This window comes from Lycorma delicatula, chromosome 11, assembly GCF_047948215.1.
Source record: "Lycorma delicatula isolate Av1 chromosome 11, ASM4794821v1, whole genome shotgun sequence".
NCBI lineage: Eukaryota > Metazoa > Arthropoda > Insecta > Hemiptera > Fulgoridae > Lycorma > Lycorma delicatula.
In genome coordinates, this window is record NC_134465.1 from 32,380,801 (window position 1) to 32,397,370 (window position 16,570).

At 31.2% G+C, this 16,570-nt stretch overlaps 1 protein-coding gene across 1 annotated transcript in view; it reads right to left on the reverse strand.

The window, feature by feature from the left end:
- toy (paired box 6 protein twin of eyeless) overlaps positions 1-16,570 on the reverse strand; it is a 146,652-nt gene that overhangs the window by 56,900 nt on the left and 73,182 nt on the right. Inside the window, exon 3 of the mRNA XM_075378567.1 lies at positions 15,272-15,494. Within this exon, the coding sequence (XP_075234682.1) occupies positions 15,272-15,494 (223 nt within the window). The remainder of the gene's footprint in view (positions 1-15,271; positions 15,495-16,570) is intronic.

Here is a 16,570-nt window from a genome sequence, read left to right on the forward strand (position 1 = left end):
ATTACACTTCCAAAAAAAATTAAGTTAATATCTATATTGGTTACCGAGAAATTAAACGAGATTAAAGATTCAAAAGCTATTTTTATCTATTAAAATCAAAATTTCAAAAAATCTTTCTTAATGTGAAACTTACATCGTAAAAAAACTTGTATAAAAATTTTCATAAATTTATCTTCAGTAGTTTTGTTAGGAGTTGATTATGAATCATTCTCGATAAGTTGTTTTATATATATATAAAAACAAGACATATTTTACTTAAAAATATTATCTTTATTAATCTCTTGGGTTAACCAATCAACTATACAAACTTATAAATTAAATTTACTACGTTTTACTTACAATACTCTAAGCTTCCTCAGGTGACAATACACATTCATACACACATCACATAAAATTGTCTACATACTCTAGTTTAGATAATTCTACGTGAAACGTATGGAAATTTAATTTATAAGTTTGTACAGTTGATTGATTAACCCAACAGATTAATAAAGTTAATATTTTTAAGTAAAATATGTCTTTTTATTATATTTAATTCTATCCAATCAGGAGGAAAATAAACTTAAATAAATTACATTTTAGTTAATATTCACACACACACACACGCGCGCGCGCGCGCACATATATATATATATAAATTAATGTTTTTCTGTATGTCTCTGTATGCCTTCCTAAACCGTTCATCCGATAGCGATGAAACTTTGGGAAATGGTTGGACAAATGCCAGGGAAGGTTTCTGAATTTGTTTGGACCCGCTAGGTGGCGCTGGCGTCGAGATATTTCGAAAAATTGTATTTATGGTCCGATTTGCCTCGTATTCAGAATACATGTTACTTACATGGAAAGAATTATCTCTGCAAAAAATGGACCCGCTATATGGCACTGGGGGTTGAAATATTTAGAAAAATTATATTTATGGACCGATTTGGTTCATATTCAGAATATGAATATTAGTTGCGTGAAAAGAAATATTTTTGCAAAAACTATACCCGCTAGGTGAGGCCGGTGTCGAGATATTTACGAAACAAACAAATATACAAACAGACTTTTTTATTCTATATATATATATATATATATATATGTTCGTATGTGTGTCCGCTAAAGACAAAAAAATTAATGGACCGATTTACGCGCGGGCAAAAGGAGAAAATGGAAAACGGGGAAAAGGGGAGAAGGTGGAAAGAGAAAAGGGAAAACGGGAAAGGGTAAAAAGGCAACTGGGAGAGGGTTGAGGGAGAAGTTGGAAAGAGAAAAGGGGAAGGAGAATAAGTGAAAGGTAAAATTTTTGCAGTCCCGTAATGTTCAGTTTTTAATTTTTTTATCAAATTTTCAATTTTGTTCATTTAAACTCTCTTTCTCTCTCTCTCTCTTTATATATATATATATATATATATATATATATATATATATATATATATATATATATACTCAAATCTAGCAATAGCGAAGCATTGCCGGGTCTGCTAGTATATATATATATATAAAATCATATTGGTAATATTTTGGGATTAACAAGTGAGAGACAGAAATAGATAGATTACTTGTTGTTTCAGATTGGGTATGAGTTTTGGTAATGATAAACAAGAGGATGTTGTATTTTGATTTTAGGCAAAGTAGTAGGAGAAGTATTCATTATACCAGAATACTAAACTCTCCCTCTCTCTCCAACTTTAATGATGTAACAGTAATAATAATAATAATCTTTAATAACAATTGAATTGAAACTTGATACCACCACAAAATCAAATCAATTGTATACTATGACTAAAACAGATTTACACTCTGGTACTGCTTATAGACAGTGTTGTAATATATATATATGTATAGCGATTGAATAGATGACGAACGGAATATTGCTACAATGAAATATAGAGTGGGGTGATAAGATTTTGGGTGGGGATAATAAAGTGAGGTGGGATTGGTGAGAATTAAAGAGAGAGAGAGATGTAGTGATTAATCGATTTATATAATATATCAATTGATTAATTTACATTATCAATTGACATGTTACAATTCTATACCAACAGAGACACAGGTATAACGATAGTCGATTATGTCTAACTGTCTACATTCAACAATGGGCATTATAACTACGTGAATATTCAGTTTAGTGTGTGTGTATATATATATATATATATATATATATATATATATTCTAGCTTAGACTACCCAGTACTTCATCGTGCGTTAACATAGGATGGGCAACTTCCAATATAGCCCACCATATATCCTTTATCATTACCTATTGACAATCAAGACCATGTATGATGGATTTGTATATGAGTTTACTACCTCTGGTCTTCTACTGTAAGCTATTGTACAATACGTTGAACAACTCAGATTGAATTGACAATTGTTAGTGATTTGGTGTGTTGTTTGCTATACATATGTGTATTATAGACAGGTCTTATTGATAAGCTTCTAATAATAGCCGAAATACATCAACCTAATTCCTTTTAGACGGGTTTATTACAAGCCGATATTACAGATTTTAGTTTAGTTATTCATTTATAAATGTTCCTTAATTATTAAATAAATTTAATTTAATATGGAAAATTTTATCATGAAAATTACATAATTCACATAATATCATATTACTTTATACTTTTTTATTTTCCCGGGTGGTATAACGATTATATGCTAATATAGCAACTGTAGTTACATAATTTAAAAAAAAAGAATTAATTTTTAAATATTTACATTAAGATTACGCACACCAAAAATCAAGTTGATATCTTTATTTTTTACCGAGAGGTTAAAAAAAGAAGTAAAATTCAATTTTATCTCATTTTAACCCTTTAAAATTGGAATGACAACTACTGGTAAAAACGTCAGAGTCACGATTGATGATGAGGATATAGAGTGCGTTGATGGTTTCATCTTTCTTGGATCAGTGATCACTCGAAATGGTAGCCCACGATTTCAAGTCAGACGGCGAATAACATTGGGCCAGAAGGCAATGTTTAGTAAGAACCGAACCTGGAAAAATAAAGATACTAGCCTTGGCACTAAGTTCCGGCTAGCCCATGCCCTATAAAAATTCTTCCCTATAAAAAGTTCTTCCCTCTAAAAATCTATGGATATGAAAGTCGGATCCCGAAGAGGGAAGATAGAAGAAGGATTGATGTTTTTGACCTATGGTGCTGGAGAAGAAGCTGTGAATACCATGAACAGCCTAAATTACCATCAGGGTAGTTTTGGAGCGGATCAAACCAGCCACGTCCCTTGAAGGTAAAGTACTTCGGTTCAAGCTATCGTACTTCGGACATGTCATGCGGTTAGATTTATTAGAAAAGTCAATGATGCTTAGTGTGGTCAGCGGCAAAAGGACACCGTTAGCTTGATACCATCAAAGCTGACACAGGCGTGCTATGAAACAACTGAAAGAAGCAGTCAATGACAGAAACGGATGGAGAAAACTTGACCATAGAATCGCGAGGATCGGATACGGCTGAACGGATGACAACAAACTTGGAATTTCAAAAAATCCTTTCTTGGTGTGCTCTTACGCCATAAGAAAAACTGGTATATAAATTTTCATCAATTTATCTTCAGTTTTTCTGAAGAGTTCAGAAAAGAGTTCAGTTTTTCTGAAATCTTCAATTTATCTTCTAGTTTTTTGTGGGCTTTGATTATGAATCACTCACGAAATTTTATATATATATATATATATATATATATATATATATATATACACATGCACTAGCATCCCCCGTCGCGGTTCGCCCGACCTATATGGTTGCTTACGTTTCCCGATGTGGTCAATCTATTTTTATGTTTTTTAGTCAAATAACCGGGGGCAGATGAGCCAGTCGCATCGCACTTACAGTAAGAGTGGCTTATTTGTTGAGCCGCCGCACCATACACTGTCGCACCCCTTAAAAAAATTGAATTTCCAACAACTCGAAAATGGTTTTTAAATATATCTAAAGAATATTTACAAGTTCAAAAAAAATAGAGCATCCCCGACGCGGCTTCGCCGTGTTATATTGTTACTTGTGTTTTCCATCGCTGTTAGGAGATATTTAGTCGGCCCCTTGGACCCCGATATGTTCATTAAACTCATTCTTACGAGAATAATAATGATAAATATAACATAAAGCTTGTTCAATTTATAACAGAGAACATCAGTAAACTTTAATTTTATCAGAACAACAGTTTAATCAATTAGGACTCAAAAGCTTGAGTAATCTTAGAATGTGAATTTCAAAAACGTCCCCCTACATCTTAAAAATAGTACTTATAACTGGTTGGACAGGGTAAAAATGTGTTTTACGCGGTCCTTAGCGTTATTCAACAAACAGTACTCGGAGGTGAAGGTACTTCGTTTCTCATTTTAAAAAAAATGTTTACGTTTATGTTTTTTAATCAAGTAACCGGAGGCAGCGGCAAACAGTTGCATACAGTAACAGTGGCTGTTTGTTTGAGCCTGTTGGTTGAGCAGGGTGTTGTTTGAGCCGTCGGGCCCTGTACCGTCTCACCCCTTAAAAAATCGAAATTCAAAAAAATCCGAAAGTAGTTTTTAGATATTTATTTGCAAGTCTCAATCTGGTAAATGTCTCGTTAAGTACAGTCGGAAATAGGAAAAACTTGCAATCATTGTTCAAATTTTCTACTTTTCTTCACCCCTCTCAAGGTCGTACTTCAAAAAATCTAGAAATATTTACATGAAAATTACACATCCTCCAAAAAACAAGTTGATATCTTGATTTGTTATCGAGAAATTAAAAAAAAATAGCCGTGTTTAAAATAAAAATCCATTTTAACCCTTTAAACAGGGATTTTAAAAAATCTAGAAATTAGTTTTTAGATGTTATTCACATTAAGATTGCACACCCCAAAAATTAAGATTAAATCTTCATTTTTTATCGAGAAATTAAAAAGATAATAAATTTCATTGTTACTCCACTTTAACCCTTTAAATTCAAAATTTCAAAAAATCCTTTCTTAGTGTGCCCTTTTACTGTAAGATAGATATGTATACAAATTTTCAACAATTTATCTTAAATAGTTTTGGCTGGGCGGTGAATCGGTCAGTCAGAACAAGTTGCTTTATAGGTACAGATATATATATATATATATATATATATATTAACTAGCTGCATGGCCTGCCTACGCCACGCCTCCGCAGCTAGGCCCTTCGGGCGGGTTGCCCTGGCGAGCGGCGTATCTTAATGGTATAATTAGGTTTGCAAAATCGTGTAAAATTTTTATTTTTGAATGATGAAAATTGATCAAGGAAAAGCGAAAAATGCCAGCAAATCTTCCCAATTAAATTTGGTTTTGATCGATTTAGGCATCTTTTAAAGATTGCAGACTCTTAATATTGTCATCAAGATCCACAATATACATATGAAAATTCACTCGCTCAGCTGGAAGTTTAAATATAAATTAAATTTATTTATTTATTATTTATATATAATATTCAATTTACGAAACAGATTATCGTAATACGAAATTAACCTTCCTTGACGCAATAACAAAAGGGAAGTTGGCTTCAAAATCAATAAATCGCTAAGGAGAATATTTAGGACTCAAAATTCTTCTAATTTTGACTGTTATTGTTTCTTCTAATTTTAACTTATATTGTTTACCATTTCATTTGACCCACGTGTTTTGCCTGTATCTATGTTTAATTGTAACTACAAGGCCAAAAAAAAAACATCATATATACGATTCTAAATGAATAATCGATAGTATTTTCAGTATCGATTTATTTGTATCGAAAATAGTTGTGTTTTAAGATTTGGTACGATATTGAATGAATTAATTACGATAGTAAAATTTATTAATTTATTTTATAATTATTATTAGTGTTGTTATTTATTGTTTATAAACATTTAAGCAAAAAATCTTATGGTTATTTTGACGGGCAGTATGTTCGAACATGTAAGCATGTTCTCAGCTAAGGGGGACGCGCACACACGACAGATACACATACAAATAGGGTAGGATATATTAATATTTGCAGTAAGCAGTACGATCGTACGGTCGATTATTCGAGACATTAGTAGTCCAGATTTGTAGCGTGTAGAGTAGTATATATTCGAAATTAACATTATCAAAGCTAAAAATAGATAAGCTATAATTTACCATTTAAAAATAAAAATATTAGGAAAGTGAAAGGTATGATATAAGTATATTTACGATAGACTACAAAATTAACTAAAGAAGAAAGTAATAAAATAAATATAAAAGAGAAAATTAATAAAGAAAGATTAATTTTTAACGTGAAAAACTTCTGATAAAATTTTTAATTTAGAAAAACTATCGATTAAATCGTTCAATTGAAAGTAATACGAAGAAACGATCAATATATTTACAAATAACTAATAATCAAAGGATAATTTATAAATTATGATAAAATTAGAAATTAAATACGATTTTAATTTTAGTAAAAATTAAAAACAAAAACCATTAAGGATATCTTACGTGATTAACTGACGTAAAATCACAAATATCCAAAAGTGAATTTCTGTTTTGGTATCATGCATAGTCAAATTTTGGACGTTTTTTCCTACGAACAAATTATTATGGGAATATTATACAGTATGGGCGAAAAGTCTCTTTACATGTTAATAGCATTTAGATAAACATCGTTATGAATACAAAACAATAAAAAAAAACGGTATATTTTTTACATCATTGAACAGATTGACTCTTTATTATTATTTACCGCCATAAGCTGAATTCTGCGCATGTCATTTCGGTTAGTGTGGGAAGGACGTGACAGACTCGAGTTAAACCATGGCGGATACAAGTACTTTAACTGTTGAGGAGTGTTTGGTGGCTTCTATGTGGGTTCACGAACGTCAGAACCCAAGAAAACCAAGAAAGGACAGAATGACAGACATTTTTGCTGTGCGGTTTTAACACCGCCATCACGACCAACGTTATTCGCATGGGAGAAGAAAACCTTTGGACAAGAAGTGTTCTCGATGCACCACGTAGCTGAAGGCCTATGACACGCAACGAAACTTGTGTTATTGTGGCGGAATCAATCGAACGATCGCCGATGAAATTGACCCGTAAGCGGTCTGCAGAACTGAGAATCCCGCGATCGACTATGCAAAACCACATGCGGAAAAACTTGAATGTTTCATGTTTTTAACCATCATCAGTGAACGAGTTGAATGATCGTGATTTGGAACGTCGTGTGAATGCGTGTGAAATGCTGTTCGCTCGCTTCACACATGAAAATGATCAAAAAACCTTCTGTTTTCTGACGAGTGTGATTTATCGTAAGATCACAAAATTGTAACGCCTTTTTTTGGGCAAAAGACAACACGCACTTTTGTGAGGAAATCGAGTCCAATCCGCCGCATGTTATGATTTGGGCAGGGATAACGGGAGACCATCTGCTTGGATCATATTTCTTTGATGATTCATGTGTCCCAGCACAGCTGGGTCACAGAATCACATGAATAATCACATAACTAATACGTGGTTGCTTCTAGGATTAACGGCGAGAGGAGTAGCTGACGTCGTTACACTTCAAAAAAACGACGTTCCACCACATTTTTCTATGTGTTCGCACACGGCTAAATGAACTGTTTCCAAACCAATAAATCAACCAATCCAAAGGTAACATTGTTGCAAAGATAACAATGTTTGTTACCTTTGTTGTCATTCAATGTAATAAATGTTGATGTTAACCAGACATAAATGTTGAAATATACTGTTCTTTGGTATTCGTAACAATGTTTATCTACATATCTAACTGTACTATGCTATTAACATGTAAATAGACTTTTCGCCCGCACTGTACGTGGTCATGTTAAAGAACTTTGTGTTTTGGCAAAATTTAAAGTAGGAAGGGCCAAATTTATCGACAGAGAACTTCCACATCGTGTAGAAGTTATACGAACAGCGTTGAACGAAAGAAGGCCGGGAAGACAGAATCTCACATCGATTGGCTACCGCGAAGTCCTGCCGATGGGTTATTACTTTTGTGGTTATGTAAAAGACATGGTATAACTATTATTTGATCACCTGCGTTAAAAAATATCAGCAGCCACGGGGAAGAGGTTGTTGTAGACGTGCTCGGCATAGTATGGAATGAGATGGATTGATTATCGGTTTGATATCTGCAGGGATATAAACGTTACTTTTATATTAAAAGGTAAAAAAAACTTTAGACTTCGTACTTTTATGTATTAAATTACACACATTTGTAATTCTAATTGTAATAAAATAAATTAAATTTAAAACCACGTAATCCTTTTTTGGACGCCCGGTATTTTGATTTTCCTTAATCTAATAAATAAATAAAGTTAAATGTGTATGTACGTTTTAAATCTTTATAATATTTTTATTAGATATAAGGGTAGAATTGTATTAAAAAAAAGTAAGATTTTGTACTTTTTTATTAAACCCGTAATATGCATAGATATGTGAATATTGTAACATTAAGGGTGGTCCGGCCACGTTAATCCAAGAAGATTGTATAGTTAAGGAATGAGATGGAATACGAGGTATCAAATGTAGAGGAATTGTAGTAGTAAAAAAGAGGGAAAGGAGGAAAAAGGGATAAGGCGAAAGAAGTAGGGAAGAGGTTGAAGAAAAAGAAGAAGAAGAGGAGATTATAGTGAAAGATGAAGGGATATATATATATATATCCCTTATATATAAGAGGAACCAAGGGTTTCTCATTTTGGATCGTAGTAGTCGTGAATGTAGAATCTTGTTGGGGGATACATAGGGGAGGGGGTCGCCCAAGCGGAATCGTGGCTGACAGACAACTACCAACTTGGAAACGTTATTATTTTACTTCCCTTTTCTTACCCTGTTCACCCTCTCCTTTCTCTTTCTTTTATTCCCTTTTCCTTTTCTGTTCTTATTTTTTTTTTTTTTTTTACTATTTTATTTTCTTCTTTTCTAACCATTCAGTACCTTCGTCTTCTCTTTCTTTAATTTCAACCAATTTTGTAATGTACCATTTCCCAGTTTTAGACAGACGTAGAAACGACCTGCAGTTTTCCCTTTACTGCTTCTCACACTCTTACTCTCTCTTCTCCCCCCCCCCCAACAGTTTCTCTTTCTACAACTACATCTCTATTTCTTTCTCCTTTTTAACTTAAAAGTTATAGAAGGAACCAATTTACAGAAAGTTGGAGTGACTTAAAAGATACACACACACACACACACACACACACACACACACACACACAAACACACACAGAGAGAGAGAGAGAGAGAGAGAGAGAGAGAGAGAGAGAGAGAGAGAGGAAACTTTTTATTACTAAAAAAAGTTACTTTAATATTACTAAAGTTTAAGCATAAAAATTATTCATTAAATCAAAGGGTAAAAATGTATTACAAGTTACATGGTTGGATTAAAAAAGAAATACTTTTAATACTTTTATATCCATGCATTTTATTTATTATTTTATTTATCATTAAATATGTTTTGTTCATTTAAACGCTAATTTATATCTATTTTATTTAATTACAGCTGCTGATGATGGATAAATTATCTACAAGCCTACAGTCGATTATAGTTACCGTTCATTTTTAATTTGAAATGAAAAATGAATTTTATATTATCTGAAAAAAAGGCAAAACCTCACCGGGATTTGAACATAGAAGCTTCTGGATAAAAGGTAGAAAAATCTTTATGTTTAATTTTGGAAAATAATGCTAATACATATATTTTTAATTTCTTGACATCATAGCTCCAGAACTATGCTGCAAGTAGGAAAGTATGGCAATGTCAAAAGGGGGGTGTGACTTTTTTATCATTTTTGGATGTCTCATGATCCAGAAACATCAAAAATAAAAAAAAAGTGAGGAGGGATAATGTTCTTACGTACGTCCTTGCGTTGGCCTGTTTGAAGTTTAAAAATCATAAAAATCCGTTAATCCAGTCAAAGTAACCTTTGACTGGATTAACGGACTTTTATGAAATTTTTCACAGACTCGTGTACATAGAACAATGTGATGGTAATATTTTGGAGAAACCCAGCCGCCTAGGGCCCGCCTGGGTACTTACTTCGCCAAGTTAGACATTTCGGCATCGAGCCCCGGTTAGCTGAGATATTCGCTGTTTGAAACTGGGTGTGTGAAAAACTCTGTGATAGTGCCGTGGTGTGGGGGGTTGTGGGCATTTAGCTCGCTCCCGAAAGCGAACCAGAGCAGAGAGAGATAGTGTATGTTTTCATTAGAGGATTATTAAATTTGTTAATCTATTTTGTTTTTATTTTTAAATAAGTCAAGAGGACTTTGAATAAATTGAATTGTAGGACAGAATTGTCGTTGTTGCGATCAACACTTGTTAGTATGAGGATAATATTTTTGGTGTTTAAAGACTTAAGTAATGATCATAGAGTATAGTCTAACTGAAGTTAGATATAGGAAGAGTTTTTGTGTAAAACTTTCGGTGTTAGCGGAAGGCGCAGTGATCGCGCTTCCGCGAATCGATTAATTTGATAGTTGAGGGTTGTAGGTTACAATAAGTGGTCGTGGTTGGAACTGACCGTACGAAGGCGATTGTAAGTTGTGTAAATACACTGATAGGAGCGTCTGCCGAGGTATTTGCATCGGCGACATCTTGACAGAGGCCAAACTGATGACTGTGTTGTGTTATCAAGTTTAGAGGATCTGCAAGACGACTTCCAGTAAACCTCATCAGGGCTTTGAAAGGAGGAGGTGGTATGAGGACAGTGATCGTAACAAGGCATGTCTTCCCCTACGGGGATCAGAATGGTAAAGTTTTTGGCGGTCAATATATCCAGGGGTAGGGTAAATATTTTTTTTATCAATTTTCTCAAAATTTTGCAAACATAATCCCACTTTATATTAAACCTAGTATATGCTTACCTTAAATTTAAAAAAAAGTGTCCAAAGATTTCCCCCTTCTCAAAAAATCAAAAGTTATATTTTTATCTATTGCATATTATTTTTAACCTAACTTTTTTATGTTATCCTATGCATAGTCTTAGTGCAAGTGATCCAAAAAAAATACTTTGGGGAAAAATACTGTGGGGAGATAAGGGATCCGATCGTAGTTTAAATATATAGATTTTTTAAATTTGTTTAACCTTTTTTTTTTATTTAAACATTATAATATTTAATATTAATTAAACTTTAGTAATAATATTACAATAAAATTTCGTCATCATTCACCCCCTCATCTCAAAAAAGAAGGCTTAGGTAACCTTTTATTGCTTATACATTTTTTAGTGGAATTTATTTTTTTAGTTTCTTTTATTTATTATAGTAAACGGAGAAAAATCAACAAAATTTCTTGGGTGGTGATTTTGGAGGTAGGAAAACTGAAAAAATAAAAAATTTATCGATTTAAAAAAAAAAATTAAAAACATATTTTGGTTTATTTAAACGTATAATGAAAATTTTACAATAAAATTTCATCATAAATTACCCCCACCCAATAAAAAAAAACAAAACCTAACTTTTATGTGTAATTATTTTTTCACTATATATGAAAAAATAATCTATACGAGAAAAGTACTGCAACTTTATCACCGTTTTCAATTATTTCATCTACCAATTATACGTACGCATTCCAATTAAAATTAAAAATATGCTGAAAGATACATTCTGTATAACATGTAGAGTATCAGGTATAGGCGGGTGTTTGAATCCAGATTATACTCATAAAAAATCATGAACAGTTTGCAAGAAACTGTACAAGGCTTGAAACCTGATATCCTATAAAATTAAGATAAGAAATCCATCAAAATGATTACTACTAAGTGTGAACTAGGGTATCTTAAATACTTATTACTTATATTTTTACTATGATGTCTATCTATATCATCTTTTTTCAAATCGTTAAATCGCTTTGTTTTTACATTTAAGGCAAACATTTTTATCATAGTAAATTTACCAAAAACTTTTCTTTATAGTTTTGCAAGAAATTACTGTGAATCACACAATTTTATTAATAACTAGCCTGACAGGGCTTGCTTAGCTCGCTCGATCGTCTTGCCAGGGGGCTATGCCTTCTGGATCATCTACACGTTCGTATCCTTATGTTTGTGAGAATACTAATTATTTTAGTGAAATATTTTAAGGAAATAAATATTATCGTTTACGCGATGAACTTATTGAAATGATTTTTTAGCTACAACTCCAATTATCGATTTGCAACTTACGGAACCAAAATTGCATCTCAGTAGGCATTTTCAGGGAGACCATTCTTCAATTTTAAAAAAAAACCTGTACTCAATAGTGGTTACTCAGTAAATATTCGCGGTTTATGGCCTTAATATTAAGTATAGAAACGTTGTAAAAACTTCAAAAGTTCCTAAACGTTGATATTTATCATGGTTCTGAATTTAATATCTCGTTTAAAAATTATTAAAGAAAAAAAACAGAAATTTTTTAATCTTTGATAACCCTTAAATTTAAATAATGATTGACAACGTATATTTTTCATTTGGCGTATTGATAAATAATTTAAAAAATCTGATGTAGACACCACATGACTTCCTTGTACGCCTATTAAATTACATATTTTTTTTTAAATGAAAAATACATAAAATTTTATTTCAGTAAAAATTCTGATATTTTTTATTGTTATTTTTTTATTAATATTTATTGTAAACTTTTTTTTACAATCAGAAGTTAATAATTACGAGTATTAATAAATCAATATATTTAAATTAAAAAAAAAAAAAGAGATGAAGTCGGATTGATCCAATGTGCCTTCCCCTTGTAACATCCAAATATTTCATTAATTAAAATATTATTTGGTTATAACTCTGGAGCAATTGAAAATAAGTACCATTTATATTATTGTAAAGAATGAGGGTTTATTACTGCAGTTAAGAAAAAGTCTAATTTTTTTGGATTTTGGGCTTTTTTTGGTTCAATCGATTGCAATCAAAAGGGAAGGTAAATAACTAGATGTTACAACAGTCCTAAATCCAAAATTTCAACATCCTACTGCTAATAGTTTTTGAGTTATGGGAGATACATAGTACGTACGTACAGACCTCACGCCGAAACTAGTCAAAATGGATTCAGGGATGGCCAAAATGGATATTTCCGTTGAAATCTGAAAATCTACATTTTTCGCGATTACAATACTCCTTTACTTCGTACAAGGAAGTAAAAATGAATCTTTTGGCTATTTCAGAAAAATATTTTTCTGTAGCCGGATTTGTGCAATAGAAATTTGAGGTTTACTGCCGCATGAGCAGTCGCATCGAAAAAAGAAAAACCACCTTAGCAATAAATAGAAACTTTTTACACCGATTATCCTTAATCTTGCATTTGAAAGAAATCAACTCCTTTTATATATATAGATATATACATAAATTATGGAAGCGTTTAAAATGTTATGTATAAACATTTTGAAAATATATTGCTTAAATATGAAATGAAGATATTGCAAGAAAAAATTGAATTTGTAGCATTATCTAAAAAAAGAAAAAAAGGGCAGAGATATTAGAACCACAGTCGCAAATGTTATTGAGTGTGTAATACTCGCGTGTTTGTTGGGTAGTTAGAATGTGCTTAGAATTTAGGTTTACACATTTATTTATTTATTCGTTATTGTCGGCTAACGAAAAAAATAACTTTCGGTAAAATTAAGCTAGTCTACAATTCTTGGAACAGAAATTAAGGTGTAAGTTTTGTGGTTTTATAAGAAATCTGGGTTAAACACAAAAGATTGAAATCTAAAATCACAGTATTTTATGTTTGGCGTAAAATAACTTTATTAAATGGATAATAAACGTATAAAAGATTTAAACAAATGTTATAAAAAATTTTATTTTTAATAGAATGGTAATGTATAAAGTCGATAATAACTAAATATAAACGTAAGAATTTTGAAGTCTATTAAAAATAAAACGTATAAAAATATGGCATATTTTAAGTAAATATTAAACAAAACAAAATCTCCAATATTTCGAAATAAAAGAAATAAATATTTTAGAAAAATAACAAATATAAACACAACTCGCAAAAAAAAAAAAATAAAACTAATTATAAATTAATAATATAATTAATTATATTTTATTAATTTTTATTTTTTAAATTAATTATATTTAATTTTTTATATTTAATTATAAATAAAATATAAACGTAACTTGCAAACGAAGCATTTTAGAATGTATGTTTATATGGACTTTTCCATTATTTTCGCTAGTAGAATAGGTTATGAAAGTCACGGGAAAACTTCGTGATAAACTCTCTATAGATTATTTATTAAATAGAGAAATTTAAACAAATATCATAATATATGTAACATCATTCAAATTGTGTGGTAATTAAGAACAACATATGGTTGCAAATAATTTAAAAAAATTAAAATAATAAAATAAATTTATTTAATATTGTAGATACAAGTAAATATAATAAAAATGAAGAAACAAAAAGAATAAAATATAAAGGATAGAAGATTACAACAAATACTAGCAGGACAACTAGTTACATGAAAAATAATAACAAAACAAAAACAATGATAAAATTCTAGAACTGAGGGAGTAAAGACATTTATAGTATAAAATGAAGATGAGTTTACTGAATGTAGGCGCGATGAGATAGGGCGAATTCTGCTATAAGAGTAGAAGTAGCGTACAGGAAAAGAGATATAGGGTGGAGGTGTAGGGAAAAAGTGAGTTGGCCGGTAGAAAATAGCCCCTTTACCCTGGAAACGATTACAAAAAAAAGAAAAGTTTTGTGGAAATGAACATAACTTCCATCTGAGTGAATTTCACCCTCAAAGGGTGGTAGGTTGAATTAGGGGGCTGGAGTAGGTTTGTAAGAGAGAGAGAGAGAGAATACAAAAGAGGGAGTTAGGGTTAAGTCTACGTTCTACTGTTCTAACTTCACTCCTCCCGCCCCGTTTCCAGTAATTGTGTTAGCGATAAATTGCATCAAGTTCTACCACCCACTCGTTCACCACCTCTTATGTTACAGAACATTCTATTTTACCTCTCTGTATATGATTGTTTGTAATAACAAAAACAACAATAACATAACATTTTTCTATTCTGTAAATTCGATGTTACATAATAACAAAAAATTACTTTAGTAAAATACAAAATACGTTTTGAAGAACTAATTTTTCCCCCTAATGGATTCATTCGTACTTAAATACAGATAATACTAAACAAATTAAAAAAAAAAATTAAAAAAAGTAGTAACGTTTGAATAGATTTTACATTAAAAAAACCTACAAAAAAGTTCGATTATTTTCCTAAAATTTCTATTGTATTGGCAATCATTTAAACACAAATATTACCAAAAGAATAACACCTAAAAATACAACTTAATTGTTAAATAGTATTAAACTGACCTCTTTTATGGATATCATCACGCGTGACTTGTCCTGATAGAGCAGTAGTTGGATTTGGTGGTAAACTAAGATGAGCAGCAGGTGCTGAACCAGGGTACCATGCCCAACCTGGCGCTTGACCGTTAAACATTCTTAATTTATCATATACTGATTCGTTTTGTGCTGATACTTGTTGTTCTTTTTGTGCTGCTAAATTACGTAGTACCCTGTTGATAGAAGACACCTGTAACAAAAAATAAATAAATAAATAAAAATAATATTTATAAAGTATATGGGAAAAAATATTTACTAGTGTGAAAATTTATATTTATAAAGTTTGTATATAAGTAGATGATGCTAGTCTCTGTGCACGCGAGTGGTAGCATCTCGGTCTTACATCCGGAGGTCCCGGGTTCGTATCAGGTATGGCATTTTTATACGCTAAAGATTACCATTTCATCTCATCCTCAGAAGCGGTACTTAACGGTGGTTCCGGAGGCTTAAAATTAAAAGAAAAGATTAACACCGGAAGTATAATTTTAAACTAAAATTCACCCGGAACTTGTAGATTAAAAATTATAGTTTCCAAAGGATATGAAGGAATTCCCCATTTAGAATAGTCAAAATTTTTAATGAAATCCCCACATGAAATAGATATTTTGAAAAAGAAAATAATGATAATGCCAAGTTTTCAATTTTAAATTGAAGAAATCCTTGGAATGGATTGACAAACATTTTTTTTTTTCAAAATATTTAACATATTTCTAAAACGGACGATTCAATATTGAAGTATTTTATTTGTTTTTAATTATGGGGTTTCAAAAATATAACCGTTTTAAAGAGTAAAAGGGCTTGTATTTATTTTATCAAATAAAACTTTAATTTTTTTTTGTAAGCTAGAATACATTTTGATACTTTTTGTTTGAATATAACAGCACATAAAGTTTTGTTAATTTGAGAGGGTTTAAAGGGTACAGAATTATGGAAGAACGAAAGAAGTCTTTTGAACACCATTATAATTTTTTTTTCTTACGGGAGAACAAATATTTTTAAAAAACCATCGAAATACCGCGATTTTTTTCGTGGCTTTAACTTAGGGAGCTGAACGGTTAGACCCCATTGTGGAGTAAGGACTGATCCTCTTAAACAAATTTAGATGTTTTATAAGTATTCTTCATATGATATACAAAGAATTTTGAATAATAACGATCAAATATCAACAATATTTAAAATTTTACTATTTTACGGGCTAAGAAATTAAGAATTTTTTGGGAGACTACTCTTAAGACACCGTTGTTCTTTATTTTTTTATGAAGGTAA